General features: G+C 40.1%; 1 protein-coding gene across 3 annotated transcripts in view; it reads left to right on the top strand.

Annotated features, from left to right (window-relative positions):
- DIP2C (disco interacting protein 2 homolog C) overlaps window positions 1-25,656 on the top strand; it is a 365,873-nt gene that overhangs the window by 298,617 nt on the left and 41,600 nt on the right. For all 3 annotated transcript variants that reach the window (XM_081128158.1, XM_081128156.1, XM_081128157.1), the window contains 6 exons: window positions 1,514-1,594; window positions 3,314-3,437; window positions 3,911-4,032; window positions 4,942-5,053; window positions 5,140-5,249; window positions 21,826-21,956. In XM_081128158.1, the coding sequence (XP_080984284.1) occupies window positions 1,514-1,594; window positions 3,314-3,437; window positions 3,911-4,032; window positions 4,942-5,053; window positions 5,140-5,249; window positions 21,826-21,956 (680 nt within the window). The remainder of the gene's footprint in view (window positions 1-1,513; window positions 1,595-3,313; window positions 3,438-3,910; window positions 4,033-4,941; window positions 5,054-5,139; window positions 5,250-21,825; window positions 21,957-25,656) is intronic.

The raw sequence follows: 25,656 nt of genomic DNA, 5'->3' as shown, positions 1-25,656 counted from the left end.
TAAGGAAATGCTTGTGTTAGGGGATACAGTGTTGTAGAACATGTCACAGCAGTACAGAAGGGTGGATGACACAGTCCCACAGCTGGCAGGCCTGGGGCCAGTGTCTGGGTAGCCCTGTCAGGTCCTAGTCCCCTGAACACTTGTTCCTAGTTTCCCACCAGCCCTGATTGGACACTAATTTGCCTCACAGTGACCTTGTAGTGACTGTGTAGCAAGGCTTTAGTCCTTTTTTTTCCTTTAATATATTTTTATTGATTTCAGAGAGAGGGAGGGAGAGAAAAAGATAGAAACATCGATGAGAGAGACATCAATGACTGGCTTCCTTCTACATCCCCCCGACTGGGGATCAAGCCCGAAACCTGGGCATGTGCCCTGACCGGGAATCAAACTGTGATCTCCTGGATCTTAGATCAGTTCTCAACCACAGAGCCAGACCTGGCCGGTCAAGGCTTTAGTCCTTTGATTGTACAAATGCAAGAAAACATCAGTTCAAACCCAGACTGGGAGCCAGACCTCCTTAAAGCAGCCTCAGGAACGTAGAAGTCCTTGGCCCAACTCCGCCACGGACACCTTACAGTTGTCACGTGTGGCTACAAGTCCCATCATTACCATTTAGCCTTGAGAACTTCTTTTTTAATCCTCACCCAAGGATATGTTAATTGATTTTAGAGAGACGGGGTGGGGGGAAAACATCGATCTATTGCCTTCCCATATGCTCCTGACTAGGGATTGAATCCGCAACCCAGGTATCTGCCCTGACTTGGACTCAAACCCACAGACTTTCTGGTGTATGGGATGACACTCCAACCAACTGAGCCATGTGGCCCAGGCAGCCTTGAGAATTCTTAAGAGTCACCAAAAGGTAGCCCCACTCTGTATGGCTACCAAGAAATGTGACAAAATCAACCATTTGAAATACTGCGAATTTGGTAACATACGCAGTGATATGTTTGTTGAAAGCAATGGTTGCCATGTTTCCCACTTTCCTGTACATCTCTGTTCATAACATGGACTAAGGGCAGACTTGGTGCTCCCTGGATCCTGACATAAGAGAGGTTGACCTTTTCACTAGGACTATATAATGCACATGGTCTCTGGTTTGTGGTGCCTTTGGATGACATCAGGGTGGCCATTCTAAACAGCGCATTTAAGAGAGCCCATGTTACAAGAGGACAGAGCTGACTGCCGTGCAACCCAGAAGTCATGTGGCATCTTCTGGAAGCCCCAAGCAGGACAGGGGTTTTCTGTGTCAGCTGCTCCATCTTGCGGGACAAGGATGCAGTTCTCCCATCTTGGGCAGGTTTCAGAAAACTTCTCCAGGGGCATATCTGAACCCAGTCACGGCAGGAGAACTCTGAGCCCCTGCGTGTTCTGTCAACCGTATCTGTCAGGGCGTCCTCATTCCTCTGTGGAGACATACCCCAAAAACACTCAAACAGACTAGACCCATTTAAATGTTGAGATGAGTCCCCCAACCAGGTGGTCTGGCCCTAATGTCTGTGCTTTGTTCCAGTTCCTGTTCCTCTCGGAGGTCCTGCAGTGGAGGGCTCAGACCACCCCCGACCACGTCCTTTACACGCTGCTCAACTGCAGGGTGAGCTGCTGACTCGCGCTTGCTCCCTGGGGTGCTGCACCTCCTGCTGTTTATTATATTCCTGACCTCATCCTCAACTTTCAGTCTTACTTGAATTCATTTTAGTTATTTGTTGCTATTTTGACTGAGACATTTTCAGTTAAGAAGAATTGTTTTTAAATATAAGGGTTTACACATCTGTCTATACATATGTGTATGTATGTATTTTAGCAAAATTTTTGCAGTATTTCCCAAAAAAAAGAGTAATGAATGATTTCTGCAACCAACAACAGTTGCAGATCTATGGAATATTTATGTATTTATTACTGAACTACTTTTTTATAAGTAAGAAGTTTCTTAATTATAGACATTCATTCTTAGGACTGCTCACCCCACCTTCCTTGGGACTTCTTCCTCCATACATGGCATTCAGGGCCTGAACACCTACCAGGGCATATGTTCAGTCCCCTAAAAGTCTTCTCCGTGTTGGCCATTCTCTCCCATTACCCGTCTCTCGCACACTCTCCTCTAGAGCTCCAGCCTAAATACGAGTGTCTGGTCCAGTTGTTCAAGATCATTTCGCAGCTTCTGGGATCCTCCTGATGTGGATCCAGCTGCCCAGTTTGCCTGTAGCTTAAGGAAAGGTTCTTCACCCTGTGGATCACCTTAAGTAGAATTTCATCATAAAGAAGTAGTTTTTAAAATAGCTTATGGACAGTGATGTCTTCACATTTGAGACTTTGAGCAAATGCACAATAGCGGTGAAGTTCATCCTCAGGAAAAACTTTTTGGGGTTTGTCGTATTTTCATAATTTGCAATTTATCCATATTTTTCTTTACATTTTAAATTGTAAATCCCACATATTTTGATATTTCTTAGTACCTATTTTGCTACTGATCTCCCCTAACAACCTTTTTAAGGTATTTGTCAATCTAAATGTGTTTTCCATTTGTTTGTGCATGTTTAAAAAGTCTACATTAAAACATTAGGCAATTAGGGTTTTTTCTTTTTCTTTTTCTTTTTGTATTGTTTGTTTTTTACCGCCTTGACTTTGGTATGGTTTTTCTTTTTTTTTCTTTTTTTAAATAAGTTTTTATCAACTCTTTTAGAGAGGAAGGGAGAGGGGAAGAGAGAGAGAAGTATTGATGTGAGAAATATACACCAGTTGCCTCCTGCACGCACCCTAAATGGGGGTCAAACCTGAGACATGTACCCTGACCAGGAATTGAACCAGTAACCTTTCAGTGCACAGAACCACGCTCAACCAACTGAGCCACACTGGCCAGGACTTAATGTGGTTTTTCTTAATAAACTTTTAATTACTCTTATTTCCCATAGTACAAGTCCTGCAGGTTTGCTACTAATCTTACTGCCATGGCAATTACGCTTAATACCCAGAATCACTAGGTTGATTTTTTAAAATAAGTTTACCTATATTAGGTCAAGTAATTATTTGTTTAAGTATTTCTTGTGAACACAAGTATATCCAGATGCCTCTTTAGTGCTGTACTACCTGGCTGGTGGGAAGGAAGAGGAGTGACTACTGCTGGTTCAGAGACTTGAGGGGGTGATGAAAACATTCTAAAACTGACTGTGGTAGTGGCACAACCCTGAATGTACTATACTAGCAAACAATTGTACATTTTAAATAAGTGAATTGTGTGGTATATAAGCTAGATCTTACTAAAGCTATTATGTTAAGAAAATCTGGCTTCCCCACTTGTTCTTGCGACACTCAGGGTACAATAGCAAACTCACTGACCTGTGTCCAGCTACACAAACGCGCAGAAAAGATAGCTGTGATGCTGATGGAGAGGGGACGCCTGCAAGATGGAGACCATGTGGCTCTCGTCTACCCACCAGGTAAAAGGCAGGACCAGCAGCTGCATGAGACAGCTTATTGCACATGTTGGGGCTTAATGACTGGAGCTGCCGTGTTGTCACCAAGAATTGCTCAGTTGTCTAGTCACTATCACTTGCAGGGGCATAAATGAAGTGATAGTTCACAAAGACTTTCGTATCCAAATTTGTTATATTAGATATCTGAGATACTTATTTAATCAATAGTAGTTAAGTTGAGAAATTGCCTTAGAGAAATGGCAGAAATTAAGCTTAAAGGCTGCTTTGGCATCACCTGCCTAAAAGAACAGAATAAGTGGAAGTTAATACCGAAGCATAACAAAACCTCTAGGAGGGTGAAAGAATCTATTAAAGGTCTTCATTGCCCACTTACCCTTCTGACTTTTTCTAGCCTAGTATTTCTGCTGATAGGGATGACAGCCATTAAAGGGTCTGATTTGTTTCAAGCAAGAACTTCTGCTTTTCTTCTCCTGTAGGAATAGACCTTATTGCAGCATTTTACGGTTGCCTGTATGCAGGCTGTGTGCCAATTACCGTCCGCCCCCCACACCCACAGAATATCGCAACGACACTGCCTACAGTGAAGATGATTGTGGAGGTAACACTGCCTGGAGTGTCTGGGTGCTTCCTCCTGCCCTAGACCTGAGTGTTGGGCTCATAGACCAGAGCTGGGCCTTCTGGGGAGGGACTGGCTATGGGATTGTATGGGAGTCTTCAACCCAAGTGATGGGGCAGGATGCAGCTTCTACCCTCTGGGAGCTTCCATCTAGTGCTGGAAGCAAGAGCCCACCTTTACATGGAATTAGAAGCTACAGGACTGCCTTGCCTCGATCGATGCCTAAAGAAAGCAGTTCCCAGAGAGGGCGTCCCTACAGACCCTGGAAGCTGCCCCAGCAACCCAACTGCATGAACCAAACCAAGTGAAAAAGTCACACACTTTTTATAGTTCTCTCATCATGATTTATAAGTGTCTTTTTTGAAAGGAATAGATTTGTTTTAAATTTTTTGTGCCTGGGGAAGAAAAGGATTAGAAAAGGTTTTTCCCTTTCAGAGGAGGAACCACAAGGGACAAGTTAGTTTGGAGACCCCATAAGTGAATACTTTTTTTGTTGTTATGTTGAAGTACTTTCATGGTCATTACTCCTGTTAAAAAATGTGGGTGGTTTTTTTGTAGACGTGCATGGCATTGCCAGTAGGATAGCTAACGGTGTCAGTAGTGAATTTAGAAGCTCGTTTCTGAGTGTGATCTTAACACTGGATCCTACTCAGCTATAGAAATTTTCAGGGACCTCAGTGCCCATGAGCTCTGCTTGGTGCTTCGTGGTCAGACTCCTGGCTATCTTGTACCTCTGCTGGCCAACTCTGGCTCTTCACAAGGAGGTGTGTCCCTGGTAGTCTGAGCTGCTCTGAAAGCCACACGGCCGCAACACTCATAGTGAGCAGACACACGTGCAGTGCATATTCTGTGGTTTACCTACCTTCAGCCATTCTGTTCTCTTACTCTTAGGTGAGTCGCTCTGCCTGTTTAATGACAACACAGCTGATCTGTAAATTGTTAAGGTCGAGGGAGGCAGCCGCAGCCGTCGATGTCAGGGCGTGGCCCCCCATTCTGGACACAGGTCAGTCCTTGAACTAGCTGGGTACATTTATTTCTCTGCTTTCCCATTAGGGTCAGATGTGCTAACAGCTTCACTTTGCTCTCCAGATGATTTGCCAAAGAAGCGGCCAGCCCAGATCTACAAACCCTCCAACCCGGACACACTGGCATACCTGGATTTCAGTGTGTCCACAACTGGAATGCTAGCTGGAGTGAAGGTGAGAGATGCGATCTGCCCACTGTTCAGTGGGCCCACATGATGATGGCTGTTTGCATTCTGTGTGCAGTAGGACTCTGGTGGGACCGAGGTATATACAAGCCTTTCATTCAAGCTATAAAATGTTTGGCCACTTCAGTAGTAACCTATGCTGACTGATTCTTTCCAAATGTTCCAACTTTTTTTTTTTTTTATGTAAACACAGCCTGACTAGTCCCTACTAGAAAGCTGCATGTTTTTCTTTCTTGCTGGTTCTCAAATTCAGATATCCTTTCTGTCATAAAAATGTGTACTAGAGCTTCTTGCTTTTTTAACATGGGTTCTGTTATCACTTGCCAGATTGCTGATCATGGCAGCTGCAGTGACACCTTTTCCTGTCAGAGAATGGGACCATTCAGTGTGTCCCCTGAATTAGGACCCTCCAAGCTGAGGGGTATCCTTATCAAGGAACTGTTAAATTCTCTTTAGCCTCGGGAAGCCCTTTCCCTCTTATCTGCCTCTGGGGTCTGACTGCTCAGTTTGCATTTCTCTCATTTAGTTCTCTTGCTATATCTACTCTAGTTTTTCTTATTATAGTAAAATACACATAACATAAATTTACCATCTTAGCCAATTTAAGTGCATAGTTCAGTGGTATTTAATACATTCAAAATGTTGTGCTGCCATCACCCCTACCTATCCCCATAGCTTTTTTCTTCTTGTAAAATGGAAACTTTCTCCCTGTTAAACACTGACTCCCCACCACCCTCTCCCAAACCCCAGAAATCACCGTTCTTCCTTTCTCTATGGTTTTTGAACTCTACATACCTCTTATAAGTGAAATCATACAGTACATATCCTCTTGTGCCTGGCTTATTTCACTGTCCATATTATAGCATGTGTCAGAATTCCTTCTTTTTTTTTTTAATCCTCACTCGAGGATATGTTTTTTCATTTATTCTAGAGAAAGAGGAAGGTAGAAGGAGAGAGAGAGACATCAGTATGAGAAACATTGATTTGTTGCCTCACACATGCTCCCCAACCAGGGGTCGAGCCTGCAACCTGAGAATGTACCCTGACCAGGAATGGAACCTGCAACCCTTTGATGCACAGGACTATGCTCTAGCCACTGAGCCACACCAGCCAGGGCTGTCAGAATTTCTTTTTAAGGCTGAGTATTATTCTGTTGCATGTTTATACCACATTTTGCTCATCCACTCATACATCAGTGGACACTTGCCTTGCTTGCACGTTTTAGCTGTTGCCACTAATGCTGCTGTGGACGTAAGTGTGCATATATCTGTTTGAGGGACTACTTTCAGTTCTTTTGGTATGTACTCAGAAGCGGAATTGCTGGATCATATGGTAATTTTTGTGTAATCATTTGAGGAATTACCATACTGTTTTCCACAGTGTCTGTACCATTTTACCTTCTCCCCAGCAGTGCACAAAGGTTCCAAATTCTCAGCATCCTCACCAGCACTTGTTTTACTTTAATGGGTTTTACTCTTAATGGGTGAGGTTGTATCTCATATTTTTTATTTGCATTTCCCAAATGATTAGTGACAGCATCTTTTCTTGCATTTATTGGCCATTTGTGTATCTTTAGAGAGATGTCTATTCAAGTTCTTTGCCAATTTTAAGTGGGCTTTTTTGTTGTTGAGTTTTAGAAGTTCTCTATATATTCTGTATATTAATCTCTTACCAGATATGAGATTTTCAAATATTTTCTCCTGTTCTTTGAGTTGCCTTTTTTTACTCTATAGATAGTGTCTTTTGATGCACAAAATTTTTATTTTTATTAAGTTCAATTTTGTCTTTTTGTTGGTGGTGCTTGTGCCTTTGATGTCATATTAAAGAAAACATTGCCAAATCTAATGTCATAAAGATTTTGTCCCATGTTTTCTTCTAAGAGTTTTATTGTTTTAGGTCTTACTTTTAGATATTTGATCCATTTTGTGTTAATTTTGTATGTGGTGTTAGGTAAGAATCCAGCTTCATTCTTTTACATGTGAATATCCACTTGTCATGGAACCATTTGTTGAAGAGACTGTCCTTTCCCCATTGAGTAGTCTTGGCACACTTCTTTTATGTGTCTGTCTTTATGTCAGTACCACACTGTTTTGACTGTTGTAGCTTTGTAGTAAGTTTTGAAATCAGGAAGTGTGGGACCTCCAGCTTTGTTCTTTTTCAAGACTATTTTGACTATTCAAGTTTCATTGAGATTCCGTATGAATTTTACAATGAGGTGTGCTTTTTTATTTCTGCAAAATACATCATTGAGATTTTGATAGAAATTGCATTGAATTTGTATTGTTTTGGATACTGTTGACATCTATGAATATAGGATATGTTTCCTTTTATTTATATCTTTAATTTATTTCAGAAATGCTCTACAGTAGTGTTCATTGTACAAGTCTTTCACCACCTTGGCTAATTCCTGAGTATCTTATTTTTTATGCTATTGTAATGGGAACCGCTTTAATTACCTTTTCAGATTTTTCATTTAATGTATAGAAATGCAACTGACTTTTGCTACTTTGCTGAATTCATTTATGATTTGTAACAATTATTTTGTGAAATATTGAGGGCTTTTTACGTATAAGATCATATTATCTGTGAACAGAGATACTTTTACTTCTTTCTTTCTAATTTGGATGCCTTTATTTACTTTTTTATTACCTAATTGCTCTGGATAAAACTTCCAGTACTATGTTGAATGGAAAGGGTAAAGGTGGGCATCTTTGTCTTGTTTCTTATCTTAGAGGAAAAGTTTTCAGTCTTTCCCAGTTGAGTATTATGTTTGCTCTGGGTTTTTCATATATTGCTTTTATTACGTTGAGGTACTTTCCTTATATTCCTAGTCTACTGAGTGTTTTTATCATTGAAGAATATTAAATTTTTACAGATGCTTTTCTGCATCAAATGAAATGATCATGTGTTTTGTCCCCATCATTCCCTTAATGTGATGTATTACATTCACTGATTGTCATATGTTTAGCCATGCTTGCATTCTAGGAGTAAATTCCACTTGGTCATAATGTATAAGCCTTTTATTGTGCTGCTGAATTCCATTTGCTACTATGTTCAACTAGTATGTTGAGGATTTCATCCCAGTGTTCATAAGGCATATTGATCTATAGTTCTCTTGTAGTGCCTTTGTCCCCTTCTCTTCAAAATTATTTTTTCTGATTTGAACTTTTTACAAGTTAGAGGTTTATTCAGATTTTGTATGATTCATGATTTAGTCTTGGTAAGTTTTGTGTTCCTTCTTTTTTAAAAACAATGTTTTTATTGATTTCAGAGAGAAGAATGGGGAGAGAGAGAGAAATATCAATCAACGGCCTCCCACATGTTCCCTGTTGGGGATCCAGCCCTCAATGTGGGCATGTGCCCTCACTGGGAAATGAACTGGTGACCCCCTGGTGCATGGGACGATGCTCAGACAACTGAGCCACACTGGCCAGGCTGTGTTCCTTCTTGATAATTCCTTCTTGATAGGTTGTGCAATTTGTTGGTGTACAGTTGTTTATAGTACTATCTCATAATTCTTTTTATTTCTGCAGAATCAGTAGTAAATGTTCCAATTTTCATTCTTGATTTTAGCAAAGTGAGTCTTCCCTCTTTTTTTCTTAGTCCATCTAGTTAGATGTTTGTCAATTTTGTTGAGCTATTTAAAGAACCATTTTTTAGTTTTATTGATTATCTCTACTATTTTTTTATTCTTTATCTTGCTCTAATCTTTTGTTATTTCTTCCCTTCTGCTAGCTTTGGGTTCTTCTTTTTCTCATTCCTTAAGTTGTAAAGTTAGGTTATTGATGTGAGATCTTTTTAATATAATTTAATATAATTTTTATAGCTATAAATTTCTGCCTTAACACGGCTTTTTCAGTGTCCCATAAGTTTTGGTATGTTGTGTTTTCATTTTTATTTGTGTATAATTATTTCCTGATTTTCCTTGTGATTTCTTCTTAGACCCATTGGTTAAGAGTGCATCGTTTGAATTCCACAGATCTGTGGGCAGTTTTCCTCCTGTTACCAGTTTCTAACTTTATCCTGTCGTGATTAGAGAAGATACTTTGTCTATTTTTTTAAAAGCTATTGTTGATTGAGACTTAATTTGTTGCCTAAAATATGGGTTATCCTAGAAAATAACCCAAAGACTCTGGAAAATAATGTGTATTGTGTTGTGGTTGAATAGAGTGTTTTGTGTGTCTCTTTGATTTTTTTCCTTTTTATTGACATTCATTAACAGAATAGTACAGGTTTCAGGTGCGCAATTCACAGCACATCATCTGTACACTGTATTGTGTGTTCCAAGTCAAATACCATTTATCCCCCCTCTATCCTTTTCCACCTCCCCCTGCCCCATCTCTCCCCAGCAATCCTCATACTGTTGTCCCTGTCCATGAGTTTTTTCCTTTTTCTCAATCCTTCCATCCCCCCACTTCCACCCCCACAACCACCTACCCCCCAACCACTCTCAGCCTGCTCTCAGTTTATTGGACTGTCTGTATGTTGCTTGATAGTTCATTTTGCTCATTAGATCCACCTATGAGTGAAATCATACTTTCTCTGACTGGCTTACTTCACTTAGCATAACGTTCTCCAGGCCCATCCATGCTGTCACAAAGGATAAGATTTCCTTCATTTAATGACCAAGTAGTATTCCATTGTGTAAATATACCACAGCTTTTTTATCCATTCATCTACTGATGGGTACTTGGGCTACTTCCAGATCTTGGCTATTGTAAATAACACTTCAGTGAGCATAGGGTGCATATATTCTTTCAAATTAGCGTTTCGGTTTCTTTGGATAAATTCCCAGAAATGGAATCACAGGCTCATTAGGCAGTTCTACTTTTTAATTTTTTGAGGTAGCTCCATATGGCTTTCCACAGTGGTTGTACCAATCTGTGTTCCCACCAATAGCATATGAGAGTTCCCTTTTCTCCACATCCTCACCAACACTTGTTTGTTGATTTATTGATGACAGCCACCATTCTGAGAGGTACAGGGTGATATCTCATTGTGGTTTTAGTTTTCATTTATCTGATGATTAGTGATTTTGAGTATCTTTTCATATGTCTGTTGGCCATCTTTGTGTCCTCTTTGGAAAAGTGTCTGTTCAGGTCCTTTGCCCCTTTTTAATTGGATTATTTGTTTATTTTGGTGTTGAATTTTATTCTTTATAAATTTTGGATATTAATCCCTTTTCAGATGTGTTGGCAAATATGCTTTCCCATTTAGTGGATTGTCTTTTCATTTTGTTGATAGTTTCCTTTATTGAGCAAAACCTTTTTAGTTTGATGTAGTCCCATTTGTTTGTTTGTTTGTTTCAAACTTTTATTTATTTATTTATTTATTAAATATGTCTTTATTGATTTCTGGGGGAGAGATTGAAATATCAATGGTGAGAGAGTCATTGATGGGCTGCCTCCTGCACACGCCCCACTGGGGACCGAGCCCACAACCCAGGCATGCGCCCTGATTGGGAATCAAACCAGGATCTCCTGGATCATAGGGCAGTGCTCAACTGCTGAGCCATGCCAACCGGGCCCATTTATTTATTTTTTCCTTTGTTTCCTTTACCCAAAGAAATATATCAGAAAAAAATATTGCTGCGAGAAATATCTGAGATTTTACTGTGTTTTCTTCTAGGATTTTTATGGTTTCAGGTCTAACATTTAAGTCTTTAATTCATTTTGAGTTTATTCTTGTATATGGTGCAAGAAATGGTCTAGTTTTATTTTTCTACACCTATCTGTCCTATACACCCAACACCACTTACTGAATAGACTGTCTTTACCCCATTGTATGTTTTTGCCTCCTATGTCAAATACTTATTGACTATAATGGTGTGGATTTATTTCTGGGCTTTCTCTTCTGTTTCACTGATCTATATGTCTGTTTTTATGCCTGTACCATGCTGTTTTTGTTACTAAGGCCTTGTAGTATAGCTTGATATCAGGAAGTGTAATTCCTCCAATTCTGTTCTTTTTCAAAATTGCTGTCACTATTCAGGATCTTTTGTGGTTCCATATAAATTTTTGGAATGTTTGTTCTAGTTCTGTGAAATATGCCATTGGTATCTTGATAGGAATTGTATTGAATCTATAGATTGCGTTGGGTAGTATGGACATTTTAATGATGTTAATGATTCCTATCCATGAATATGGTTTATGCTTCCATTTATTTGTATCTTCTTCAATTTCTTTCTTCAGTGTCTTGTAATTTTCCTACTATAGGTCTTTTACATCTTTGGTTAAACTTATTCGTAGGTATTTTATTCTTTTTGAAGCAATTGTGAATGGGATTGTTTTTTTAGTTTCCCTTTTCGATAGTTCATTATTGGTATGTGAAAATGCAACTGATATTTGGATATTTATTTTGTACCCTGCTACTTTACTGAATTCACTTATCAGTTCTAGTATTTTTTTTGGTGGAATCTTTAGGGTTCTTAATATACAGTATCATGTTATCTGCCACTAATGACAGTTTTACTTCTTCCTTTCCAATTTGGATGCCTCTTCTATCTTCTTCTTGTCTGATTGCTGTGGCTACGACTTCTAGTACTATATTGAATAAGAGTGGTGAAAGCGGACATCTGTCTTGTTCCCAATCTTAAGGGAAACAATTGTCATTTTTGCCCATTAAGTATGATATTTGCTGTGGGTTTGTCATATATGGCACTTATTACATTGAGATATGTTCTCTCTATTTCCACTTTTCTGAGAGTTTGTATCATAAATGGGTGTTGGATTTTATCAGATGCTTTTTATACATCTATTGTTATGATCATGTGGTTTTTATCCTTCATTTTGTTTATGTGGTGTATCATGTTTATTGATTTGCAAATATTGTACCAACTTTGCATCCCTGGATTAAATCCCACTTGATAATGGCATATGATCTTTTCTATGTAATACTGAATCTGGTTTGCTAATATTTTGTTGTGGATTTAGCATCTGTTCATCAAGAATATTGGCCTATAATTTTGTTTCTTTGTGGTGTCTTTATCTGGTTTTGGAATGGGGATAATGCTGCCCTCTTGATATTTTTGGAATAGTTTGAGAAGAATAAGTGTTAGTTCTTCTTTGAATGTTTGGTAAAATTCATCTGTGATGCCATCTGGTCCAGTACTTTTGTTTGTTGAGAGTTTTTTAAATTACTACTTCAATTTCACTAGTTGTAATCTATTTATTCAGATTCTCTAATTCTTCCTGATTCAGTTTTGGAAAATTATATGTTTCTAGGAATTTGTCCATTTTGCCCAGGTTGTCCAATTGGTTTGCATATCATTGTTAGTAATATTTTGTTACAATCCTTTGTATATCTTTGGTGTCAGTTGTTACTTACCCTCTTTCATTTCTGATTTTATGTATTTGGGTCCTCTCTCTTTTTTTTCTTGATGAGTCTTGTTAAAGGTTCATCAATCTTGTTTATTTTTTCAAAGAACCAACTCTTGGTTTCATTCATCTTTTCTTTTGTATTGTTTCTTTAGACTCTATTTCATTTCTTTGTGTTCTGATCTTTATTATTTCCTTCCTTCTACTCACTTTGGGCTTTGTTTGTTGTTGTTTTTCAACTTCCTTTAAGTGTAAAGTTAGATTGTTTATTTGAGATTTTTCTTGTTTCTTTAGATAGGCCAGTAATGCTGTGATTTTCCCTCTTAAGATTGCTTTTGCTGTGTCCCAGAGATTTGGGGTGGTTGTGTTCTCATTTTCATTTGTTTTAAGGTATATTTTTATTTCTTCCTTGAACTCATTGTTAACCCATTCATTGTTTAGTAACATGTTTTTATCCTCCATGTCTTTGTGTGTTTTTCAGTTTTTTTTCTTGTGATCAATTGCTACTTTTGTACCATTATGGTCAAAGAAAGTGCTTGATATGATTTCAGTCTTCTTAAATTTATTGAGACTTTTTTTGTGTCCTAATGTGGTCTTAGAAAATGTTCCATGTGTACTTGAAAAGAATATAAGTTCTGCTTTTGGGTGAAATGCTGTAAAGATTTTAATTAAATCTGTCTGATCTGGTATATCACTTAAGGCTGCCATTTCCTTGTTTATTTTGTGTCTGGAAGATCAATCCATTGATGTCAATGGGGTGACCTTCTACTCTGACTGTATTACTGTCAGTCTCTCCCTTTATGTACATCAAGATTTGCTTTACATATTTAGGTGCTCCTATGTTGGATGCATAAATGTTTACAAGAGTTATATCCTCTTGTTAGATTGCTCCCTTTATCATTATGTAGTATCATTTTTTGTCTCTTACTATAGACTTTAAAGTCTGTTTTGTCAGATATAAGTATTGCTATGCCAGCTCTTTTTCCATTTCTATTTACATGAAATATATATTTCTGTCTCTTTACTTTTAATCTGTGTGTATCTTTCGTCCTGAGGTTGGTCTCTTGTAGACAACATATATATGGTGTCTTGTTTTCTTATCCATTCAGCTACCCTATATCTTTTGATTTGAGCATTTAAGCCATTTACATTTAAAGTGATTATTGATGGGTACATATTTATTGCCATTTTATACTTTTAAGTTCCTCTGTTCCTTCTCCTCCTTCTCCTTCATAAAGAAGGCCCTTTAACATTTCTTATAATACAGGTTGGTGGTAACGAACTTTGTTAGGTTTATTGTTTGTTTGGTTTTGGTTTTTTTTGTTGTTGTTTTCTGGTCTGGGAAGCTCTTTATTTCTCCAATTTTAAATACTAGCCTTGCTGGGTAGAGTAGTCTTGGTTATAGCTCTTTGTTTTTCATCACTTTGAATACTCCATGCCAATCCCTTCTGGCCTGAAATGTTTCTGTTGAGAAATCAGCTGACAGTCTTATTGGAGCTCCCTTGTAGGTAACTAAACTCTCTCTTGTGGCTTTTAAGGTTCTCTCTTTGTCTTTAACCTTTGCCATTTTAATTATGATGTGTCTTGGTGAGGGCCTCTTTGGGTCCATCTTTTTTGGGACTCTGTGCTTTCTGGACTTGTGCATCTTTTTCTTTCACCAGGTTAGGGAAGTTTTTGGTCATTATTTCTTCAAATAGATTCTTGATCCCTTCCTCTCTGTCTTCTCCTTCTTGGACCCCTATGATACAGATGTTGTTGTGTTTTGTGTTGTCCCAAAGGTTCTTAAAGTATCCTCATTTTTTTCATTCTTTTTTCCTTTTGCTGCTCTGATTGGGTGTTTTTTTCTACCTTGTCTTCCAAATCATTGATTCGATTCTCTGCTTCAACCTACTGTTTATTCCTTTGTTTATTCTTCATTTCAGTTCATGTATTTTTCATTTCCTACTGTTCCTGTTTTTATGGTTTCTATGTCCTTTTTCATGTTGTTGTGCATCCTTAATAACCCTTACTTTGAACTCTATAGCTGATAAATTGCTTGCTTCCATTTCATTTAGCTCTTCTTCTGTAGATTTCTCCTGATTTTTCATTTGGGGTCTGTTTCTTTGTCTCCCAATTTTGGCTGCCCCTTTGTGTTTGTTTCTATGTATTAGATATGCTATGACTCCCAGTCTTTGGGGGTGGCCTTATGTAGTAGGTGTCCTGTGGGGTCCAGTGGTGCAGTCTCCTTGATCACCTGAGCTGAGTGCTCCAGGAATATCCTTTGTGTGTGTTATGTGGGCCCTCCTGTTGTAATTGAGTCTTGATTGCTATTGGCCCATTCATGTGGGTGTTTTAATTTCAGGCTGGCTGACTGAGAATTGACCCCAAGCACACTGTATGAGGTGCTGACCACATGAAGTAGAATTTGCCTCAGCATGGCCTGGTGCCTGCCGAGATCTCCCTTTGGATATGCTGCTTGTGAAGCTTATTGGAACCTGCTCTGATGTTGTCTGAAGCTAGCCACTGGGAGTGTTGGTTCTGGGGCGCTCGGGAGGGACTCTGGTTCAGGCCAGTGTAAGACGCTGCCTGTGACTGGCCCTGGTCAACCTGTGTGGAAGTACAAACGATCCACAGTTTGTGGCTGCCTCTGCTGGGCCTGGGTGCATGCAGGAAGGAACAAGCTGTGCACCAAGGCTAGCTTTTACCAAAACCAGGCCCAGGGGCAGGTTAGCAAAAGTCTCAAGGCACCTTGAGATTGCCTTGCCTGCCCCTGCCTGCCTGTTGCCTGCCTGTTGCCTGTTAGGCTCAGTCACTGAAAGAGCCTCTGGGTGTACTCTTCAGCTTGGCATAATCTCCACAGGGTGGGGTGAGAGGGAGTCCAGGGGGTGGGACTGATGCTCACAGGGGAGTGCTCCTCCCAAGAAAGATGGCATCCGTGGTATTGGAATATGACAGCACAGGCATCCTGGTAGCTGTCCCTTTAGCTCCCTCCCCAGAGTCACAAACCCTCAGTCCCTTGTTACACTCTTCTAGTCCCCTCCTCCCTGCCTCTGCTGGAGCCAAGGGTCCATGGCTATGAATGGAAGTTTGTGCATTGGCCCTTTCAGAGTGCACCTGTGTCTCCAGCAGACTCCCATCTCTTTTTGGCAGATAGAAACCCCACTGCTTTTCACAACCAGATATTATGTGGGCACCCCTTCCTGGCTCTGGTGCTCTGGGCTGGGAAGCCCTGCTTGGGGATTAGGCTTCATGCTTCTCAGGGGGAACCCCCCACAGCTGAAATATCCCTCCAGAACCTCAGCCATTGCCTCTAGGAGTGGGGCCAGTCGTTTCATATCTCCACCCTTCCTACCAATCTTGCTGTGGCTTCTTCTGTAAGTTCTTGGTTATAAGTCTTCAGCTAGTTTTCAGTTGGTTGTTCAGGATGACTATTCGATAATTTAGTTGTAATTCCAATTTCGTCCTGGGAGGAGGTATGTGTAGCTTCTACCTACTCTGCCTCTTTGTCTCTTTGATTTATTGGATCTCTCTCTCTGTCTCTTTGATTTATTATGTTGTTTTGGGATTGTAATGTAGTAGTGTGTTAAGTTCTCTATTTCTTTACTTATGTCTAGTTGGTCTGTCCATTGATAGTGGGTGTATTGAAGTTTCCTAGTATTGTAGAGTTAATTGTCTATTTCTCCCTTCAGATCTGTCAATTTTTTTTTGTTTTTATTTTTTTTAATTTATATTTATTGTTGAAAGTATTATAGGTGTCCCATTTTCCCCCCAATTAATCCCCTCCACCTCACTCCCACCCCCTCCCCAGGCCTTCACCCCGTTATTGACTGTGTCCATGGGTTATGCATATATGCATTTAACTTCTTTGGTTAATCTCTTCCCACCCTCCACCCCCCTTCCCTCTTTCCTCTGAAATATGATCGTCTGTTGCATGCATCAATGTCTCTGGATCTATTTAGTTCATAAGATTCTTTTGCTCATTAGCTTCTTCTTAAAGAAGACCTTTCAGCATTTCCTGTAGTGCTTGTCTGGTGGTGATGAACTCCTTTAGCTTTTTCTTCTCTGTGAAGCTCTTTATCTGACCTTCAGTTCTAAATGATAGCTTTGCTGAGTAGGGCAATCTTGGTTGTAGTTCCATGTTTTTCATCACTTTATATATTTCTTGACACTCCCTTCTGGCCTGCAAGGTTTCTGTGGAGAAATCAGCTGACAGTCGTATGGGTGCTCCCTTGTAGATAACTAACTGTTTTTCTCTTGCTGCTTTCAAGATTCTCTCTTTGTCTTTAACCTTTGGCATTTTAATGATGATGTGTCTTGCTGTGGGCCTCTTTGGGTTCCTCTTCTTTGGGACCCTCTGTGCTTCCTGGACTTGTAAGTAGATTTCTTCCCCCAGGTAGGGGGAGTTTTCTGTAATTATTTTTTCAAATAGGTTTTCAATTTCTTGGTCTCTTTCTTCCCCTTCTGGCACCCCAATAATACGAATGTTGGGCCTCTTGAAGTTGTTCCAGAGGCTCCTTATACTATCTTCATATTTCTGGATTCTTTTTCTTTTTCTTTTTGCTCTTCTGGTTGGGTGTTTTTTGTTTCCTCATGTTCCAAATTGCAGATTTGATTCTCAGCATCCTCTACTCTACTGTTGATTTCCTGTAAATTTTTCTTCATTTCAGTTCCTGTAGCCTTCATTTCAAATTGGTACTTTATTATCGACTTTCTCAGTTATTTCCCTAATAGTATGTTTGAACATCCTTATAAGCATTATTTTGAACTCTGTATCTGTTAGCTTGCTTGGATCTATTTCATTTAGTTCCTCTTCTAGAGATTCCTTCTGTTCTTTCCTTTGTGACATGTTTCTTTGCCTCCGCATTTTGGCTGCTTCCAGGTGTTTGTTTCTGTGTATTGGGTAGAGCTGCTATGTCTCCTGGAACTTGTAGAGTGGCTTTGTGTAGTAGGTGTCCTGTAGGGTCCAGTGGCTCAGCCTCCCCAATCACCTGAGCTGGGCCTTCTAGGTGCTTCCCTGTGTGGGCTGTGTGCACTGTACTGTTGTAGTTAAGCCTTGGTTGCTATTGGTGTCACTGGGAGGAATTGACCCCCAGGCCAGTCAGCTGTGAGGACCTGCTGCAACTACAGCCAAAGAGCTGCTGTGCTGGAGACACCCCTATGGAGCAGGATTTACTTCAGTGGAGCTTTGATGTTCACCAAGTGCGCCCCTTGAGTGTGTCACGCGTGGATGTGGTAGGGTTGTAACCCAGCGTGGTCGAGTCTGACCACCGGGTGCACTGTTTCTGGGGCCTCCTGGGATGTACAAAGTCAGCCTGTGCCAGTGCCTTTCCCAGGGCCACCCAGCATGAGCTACTCAGCAAACCGTAGTTGGCTGCTACTTGTGCTGGGCTTGGCGTTGTCCAGGAGAGGCCAAGCTATGAACCAATGCAGGCTGCCACTAGTGCCAGGCCTGGGACCACTTATCAAGCTGTATGGGGCACGATGCTGCTTGTTTGAGAGATTTTAGGAAAGTCCTAAGCATAAGGCTCAAGAGGCCACTTGCATAGAAAAGCCACTGGAAATGGCCTGGATGAGCTTACAGGTAGGGAGGGCAAGGCCTCTGGGAATAACTAGGGCAGCACCAAAGGTGTGAGTCAGGTGCTGGCGATTCAAATATGGTGCCTGCCTGCCTGCTGTGTCGGGGAGGACTGGCCAAAGGAGCAGTGGCTTCCGCCAGCTCCTCTGCCTGGTAATAATGTTTTAAATGCATTGGTCTCTTAAGTTATGTAGGCAGAGATTGTGGGATTTAAACCTGAAGTTACAGTAATAATAGTTTTTAAACTAATAGTTGTTTTATTTTGGTGTATTAGTCTCTTAAATCATGTAGGAAAAAATGGAGTTACAAAGTTGTTGATATTATACTAGCTTTTATAATTGCCTTTTAGATACTTTTATTAAGATCTTTATTTCTTCAAATGGCTTTGAGTTATGTCTAATGTCCTTCTATTTCAACCTGTAGACATCTTTTGAGAATTTTCTTCACTTAGGTATAAATGTAATAAACTTTTTTTTAACCTTGGAGTGTCTTAATTCTCCAAAATTAAGTGCAGTTACCATCCAAGTCTCCCCCTGGAAGTTGCAAGCCTTTGACACATTCTAGAGTTCCAAGATAGTTACACGCTATTCTGCCCTGCAGTTGTTGTCCAGGTGGGAATATAGATAGGTTCCTGCTGCTTCCTGCTCCATCATCTTCCCAGAATCCTTTCCTCTGCACTTCAGTAGAATTTGAGGTGATACATCATATAAAGTACAATATAAAATAAAACAATTCTTCAAAAGCTTTTAAAAATAAAGATTGGTTTTCACACCATTTAAAGTACTTACTGTAGCCCGTCTGGGCATGGCTCAGCAGTTGAGCATTGACCTAGGATCCAGGCGATCAGGGTTCGATTCCCAGTCAGGGCACATACCCAGGTTGTGGGCCCGATCAGTGACTCTCTCATCATTGATGTTTCTATCTCTCTCTCTGCCTCTCCTTTCCTCTCTCAGAAATCAATAAAGATATAGTTTTTAAAAATAAAAAATAATAATAATAAAGTACTTATTGTCGTACCGAAGTTAATTAGCCTTCTATCATAGCCGAAAGAGTAACATTTGATCATACATTTTCATGATCTACAGAAGTGGGAGCTATAGTATTAAATCTTTATTCAATGAAGATATTTCTGCTTGAAACAGATAAGTGCTGTACATTATTACTTCATGGTGATTCCATTTAATATAAGTATAGACCCTAAAAATCCCAGAGAGATGAACAACTAAACTTTTTCTTAAATTTACAAAAAGTTTTCTTAAACTTTTGACTGCTAAATGTGTACTTGATGAGTACTTGAAATGAAATATATAGTGATGTCACTTAATGAAAAACTCATATGCTTTAAATACTGAGAGGCATAAGTAGAGTTAAAATCATCTGGCATATAGTCTTCTCCAGAAGGAAAGCCCTTTTTCCTCTGGTTGCACAGGTCACTATTTTTTCAGGAAGAAATTTTGACTCGATTTCAGCTTTTGGACAAAAATGTCATTGAGTATTCAATTAGATACAAAAAATTAAGAGAGACAAGCTTATCCAGTAAACTGTTTTCCCCATACTGGGCTCTCTGGAATGGCTGACTTAGTATAAAACCCAGGAGTATATGTTTATATGTTCAATTTACATTGTATACTGCCTGTTTAAACTGTAATTTAAACTCTGGAGGTTCCTCATGGAGCCTAGATATACACTTGCTCAGCATCATCAAGGAAGTCAGTGGAGGACTCACATACAGCACCTACAGTTTACTTTAGATCAATCACCTACAGCTGTCCACACAGGATAGTTTAGAATCATGGTGGCTTTCCCTTCCACTGAGTGTGCTTCTGTCACACTTTCTGATCACTTTCAGCTGATGTGTGCCCAGGGAGTGGACACTTACTGTAACTTCAGCCAGTCCTGCCCAAGATCAGTCACAGATACATCCTCACAGTAAATACAGGTGGCCTCATCCCCAATTCCTCCACATTCATATTGCTACTCTCAATGTGTCTTTTAGAGTAGAGCATTAGAGTTTGTTGTTCTGGACGTTGGGAAAACTAATTCTTTATTCAAGTACAAGTTCGTCTTCATAAGAATTGGGAGTTTTTCTTAATACAAGGTTCTAAGAAAGCATTCCAACTTGGGCTCTTGGTTTGCGATGTTGGCAGGTTCAAGATTGGGATGAGGTTAGAAATTGGACATTCAGCTTTTCTAGCTGCCTTTTCTTAACCTGTGTGTTCTTGTCACTGTGTTGAAATCTGTCAATGCTCACTCTTCCTTAATACCCCAGAACCCTCCAAAACTCCCACAGGTGATAGAGGGTCCTTTCTCTGCCCTCTACGTTCTCTGTATTCACAGATCCTGCTCCCAGGTTCAGTCTCTAAATTTCCCTCTAGATTGTAAGCTCCTGAGGGCACAGGTATGTTTTATTCTGTTTTATATCCCAAGCACCTAATACAACACCTGATACATAGCAAGTGCTCAGTTAATATATTTGTATTTGCTGCACTGAGCTGAAGAACTTGGCTCTCAAGCTACAGATAGTGCCTGCACAGAACAGGGTTTCCGTAAAAGTTTGTTTTAGTTGCTAATCTGAGAATGTAATATTGCTAGTTGGGATTTTATTAACTCCTGATTCAGGAGGTAGGAGGTGGAGGAATGTTTTATAAGTTCAGCCTCCTTTCTTCCTTAAACAAATATTGTGGCTTTAAAAGCAAGCTAAAAATAACTACCTATGTGTGAGATTCTAGAGTAATCTATGTTACCTAGCATGAATTCAGTAAAATATCCCTGGTGAAACCTTCTGAGCAGGACTTCTCCCCATGACCCCAAGGTCACAATGGAAGGGGGCCCCATGCCTGGCATCTCTCACAGCTTTTCTCAGGCATTTCACTGGGTTTCCCTCCTTATGTTGCTCGCACTGGTCCCTTTTACAGTCCCACTCTGGCGAACATAGCACTTCCCGTTAACTTGAGATCTGTTTAAAACCTTGAGCCTGGTAACATTCCCTGTGCTTCTTTCATGTTCCTCTTAGGTTTGATTGGCTAGAAAGCTTCTGTGAGACAATCGACTTTATTAGATATATTTTACAATATTTTAAAGTAATTCATGTGCTATATACTAACTGTAATAGGACTGATTCTGGGATTGGAGAAGCTTGTTCCTATCCCTCGGTGCTGGGCTGAGAGTGAATGTTGGCTGCCATCACATGATAACAGTGGCTGTGTCTCACTGTACAGGTTTCTGATTCCAGCTCAGATGTATGACCTTCAGCAAACTCTGTACCTTCTCTGAGCCTCCCTGAGTGGGACTTGTTCACCCCACATGCTCTGCTGGCCCATGTCACCAATAGTGCTCTTTTGGGCCTGAGATGGACTGTGAATAGGTGTAGTCCCTGCTCAGAGAAGGGGCGTGAGTGGTGACATCTCCCTGCCTATTTCACAGGCCTGCAGTGCGGTTGCAGAGGAACCCCTTTGTAGACTAACCTGATATTCAAATGGAAGACATCAGTACTCCAATTGCTAGAGTTATTAGTACCTGGGGACCAGAAAGTTGTATGTGTGGTTTTCTCATTTAAAATGGAAAGACTAATGAGAATATAGCAGCCCACTCTCTCCTAACAAAGCCAAAGCTTGGTCACAATTGTCTCCTGCGCTGAATCACTCTGGGCGCTGGTGTCGGGCTCCATGCACTCAGTGGGCCCTGCTGTCTTGCAGATGTGTCATGCAGCCACCAGTGCCTTCTGCCGATCCATTAAGCTACAGTGTGAGCTCTACCCCTCTAGAGAAGTGGCCATCTGCTTGGACCCTTACTGTGGACTTGGGTTTGTCCTGTGGTGCCTCTGCAGGTGAGTTTCCCTTTAATATCTTTAAAATAATAAATAAATCTTATACCTTTTCTTGCAAATGGTGCCTGTTCTGCCCCTGCTCAGCCAGACTCTCAGGATGGAGTGGGTTCCACATTCTGAGTTGTCTGAAAAAATTAATCTCCATGAAGTTCTCTGAAACACACAGAGACGGTGGCCTCTGGGGACATTCTGAGAGTTGTCAGGGACCCACATTTTCCCAAGCAGAGCACTCCCAGGCCTCAGGCTTGGTTATTTTGCTCTTAAATCTTAGTGGTTATCCCTGGCCTGGAATTTGGATTAAATCAGCTGGCGTTGCAGTTGAACTCCTCCTCCAGGCTTCTGCCTGATGCAGGTGGGGAGGAGCTGCTGCTGAGGGAGGGCCTGGAGCTGGTCTCCCTCCTAGGTCCAGTGTTCCTCAGCCATCAGCCCCCTAGCCTAGCTCGTGACAGATATTATAGAGAGATGAACATCTCTGTGTCATTCTTTTCTGATTATACATATATATTCATTGTAGAAACTTTAAAAAATACAAAATAATATAAAGAAGAAAATAAAGCTATCAATCATACCACCTAGTGATACCAAGAAATATTTACTCTTAGCACTTCGCGTATAGCCTTTCAGAGTTTATTTTTCTAATGCAGCAGAATAGTATTTATTACTAACATATGTAAGTGTATAAAGAATGCTGTAATAAACAACAGTGCCCACCACCCGGCTTCGCATGGATCAGCTTGTCACCAGTTTTGCTTCATCCGTCTTTCCATTTTTTTTATCCCTTTTTCATATGGGATATTTTAAAGCAAACACCAAGCAACATATGATTTCAACCATAAGCCTTTAAGTTATAATTTTATAAATGCACATCAATATATTTGTAAAAGTGAGATGCTACAGTATGAAATGTCATAATTTTCCTGTTTTTATAATAGTCTACAGTAGACATTTTTCTTGTGTTTTTAAACACTCTTCTAAAACAATGACTCATAATATTTATTAATATTAGATTGGATTAAAATCCAATTCAATGTTTTTGAAAAACACTGACATTCTAAGTAGAACAGTTAAATTTTTTGAGAGAGCATATAGAATTGAACAATAAAAATATTTTAATAATATTTGCTGCCATCTAAAATGCAGTAGCATTGTGGGTAACTTTTTCTTGGGAAATAGATCAGAATATACCATCCCAACAATAGGGCCAAGGTGATCTTAGACATAATTGGCCAACTGAGCAGAAATCCTGTTCTGAACTACTGACCTTTTAGGACAGCTGTCCATATGTCACTTGGCAAAGGTGAAGCGAAAGCCCACAAATGGAGTACTTTCTGGTGTTTCAGGGTCACCAAGCCTAAGCCCCGTCCAAGCAACAGACAAGGTGCTTTTGAAGGAAAAGTTCTTGATGTGCATCACTAATAGCAGGGGTGGGAGGGTCTTTAAAGGAATTGTGCACAGAGGGTTGCAACAAACCTTAATGAATGCCTTTCCTGCAAATTCAGTTAGAAGTCATGACATTACAGTGTTCTGTTGATTGCCCCTGCAACATGAAAAATAAATGCATATGAACCTCTTCATTCTGAAGTCCTGGTGGGCTTGCTTTAAAAACTGAACCTAGGAGCAGCCACTGAACAGCAGTGAGAACGCCCAGCATCCATAAATGTTGTAATTACCATTTTCCTCTCAAAGGAGCTAGGGCTCCTTTGAGACATGGCTGATTTCAAGGCTGGGACAGGAAATGTACAAGATGACCCTGAACATCTGTTGTGCTAGAAAGCAAGGAAGTGCTCACAGAATGAGGGGGACATGCCAAAAGGGCCAAAGAGCCAGCTTAAAGGGGTTCCCACTGGCCAAATTGGGGCAATCTGAGCAACCAAAGATTGTAATAGATTATAACATTTTGAGTAAAATGGGAAAGAATCTAGCCATTCAGGTATAAATAAGTGAACAAACTGAAAGCTCAATGAGGAACAAGGATTTATATAGTAGCCTTCCATCAGACAGTTGTTAATTATAAAGGAGAGGAGAGAACTTCACAGTGGAGAAGCCTGAGCCGAGAAATCAAAGTGAACCTCATCAGCAGTGGGACAGGGGCATTTGTGCATCAATGGGAGAGTTGCAGTAAGGAAAACTGCATCAAAGGTACTTCACCTGAAGCTAATCATGGGGACATCAGTCAGTCATACTGAGGGACACACAACAGCACAGCAGCCTGTCATCTTCATGAATGCCATTGTCACAGGTTGAACTGGACCCTTCACTGTCAGATATCATTGGGACAACTGGCGGAACTTGAATAGGGTCTGAGTTTTAGATGGAAGAAATATATCAATTAGTTCCTGATTTTGATGCCTTCATTTATTATGGAGGAAGATATACTTATTTGTTGGAAATACCCCCGAAAGTATTTAGAGTTGTTAGTGCATCAGGTCAGTGACTCACCCTCAAATGACTCAAGGGAGAAAAAGTTATTTTTACTTTACTTCGAACTTTTCTTTAACTTTGTGATTGTTTCAGAGCTTTTTTTAAAAATTTAATACAAATAGTTTTTTATATGTCTTTATCCAAAAGTTTCCTTCAGTCATCAGGTAGAAGGTTGTTTATCTGAAAATCATTGACAAAGCAGACTTGAAAATATTTTATAAGATCATATATATTTTAAGAAGCACGTCAGAGAGTTGATATTCACTGATGAGGAGATTCAATACTGTTAAACTGGAAATTCTCCCCAAATTGGTTTAAAGATTCAATGTAACCCCTGTCAGAAATCTCAGCAGTTGCCCAGGCCAGCTTTTCTCAGTGTTTAGAGTAGCGGCCTGTGGACTGAAAGGTCCTGGGTTTGATTCCGGCCAAGGGCACCTGCCTCGGCTGCAGGCTCGATCCCCCGCCCTATCCCTGGCCCTGTTGGGGCATGTGCAGGAGGCAACCAATCGGTGTGATCGATGTTTCACACTTTCTCTCTTTTTCCCTCTCCCTCTCCCCCTTCCACTCTCTCTGAAAAGCAATGGAAAAAATATCCTCGGGTGAGGATTGAAGAAGAAAAAAAAAAATCTCAGCAGGTTTTTTGTTTTGTTTTTACCAAAATTGACCACATGATCTTAAAATATAAATAAAGGACCCACAATATCCAAAACCATTTTGGAATAGAATAACAAAGTTGGAAAACTCAGACTTCCTGATTTCAGCACTTACTACTATAACTAAGACAGTGTGGTACTGGCATAAAAATACAGATATAGATGTAGGGCCCAGCCGAGCGTGGCTCAGTGGTTGAGCATCAGCCTAGGATCCAGGCGATCAGGGTTCGATTCCCGGTCAGGGCACATGCCCTGGCTGTGGGTTGCACCAGATCAATGACTCTCTCATCATTGATGTTTCTATCTCTCTCTCTCCCTCTCCCTTCCTCTCTCTGAAATCAATAAAGATATATTTTAAAAAACAAAACAAAACAAACAGATATACATGTAGGTATATAAAATGATCAATGAAACGGAATTGAGATTCCAGAAAATAAACCCTAGTAAGTGTGGTCATTTGATTTTTCAACAAAGGAGCCAAGCGGGAAAGGATAGTCTTTTCAACAAATGATACTGGGAAAAATGGACATCCATGTGCAAAAATTTATACCTTTACCTAATATCATATACATAAATCAACTCAAAGTGGATCATAGACCTTAATGTTAGAGTGAAAACTATAAAAC

The sequence above is a fragment of the Miniopterus schreibersii genome, assembly GCF_964146895.1.
Source record: "Miniopterus schreibersii genome assembly, chromosome: 1".
In the NCBI taxonomy this organism is placed as follows: Eukaryota; Metazoa; Chordata; class Mammalia; order Chiroptera; family Miniopteridae; genus Miniopterus; species Miniopterus schreibersii.
This window is presented reverse-complemented; position numbering and strand designations above follow the sequence as displayed.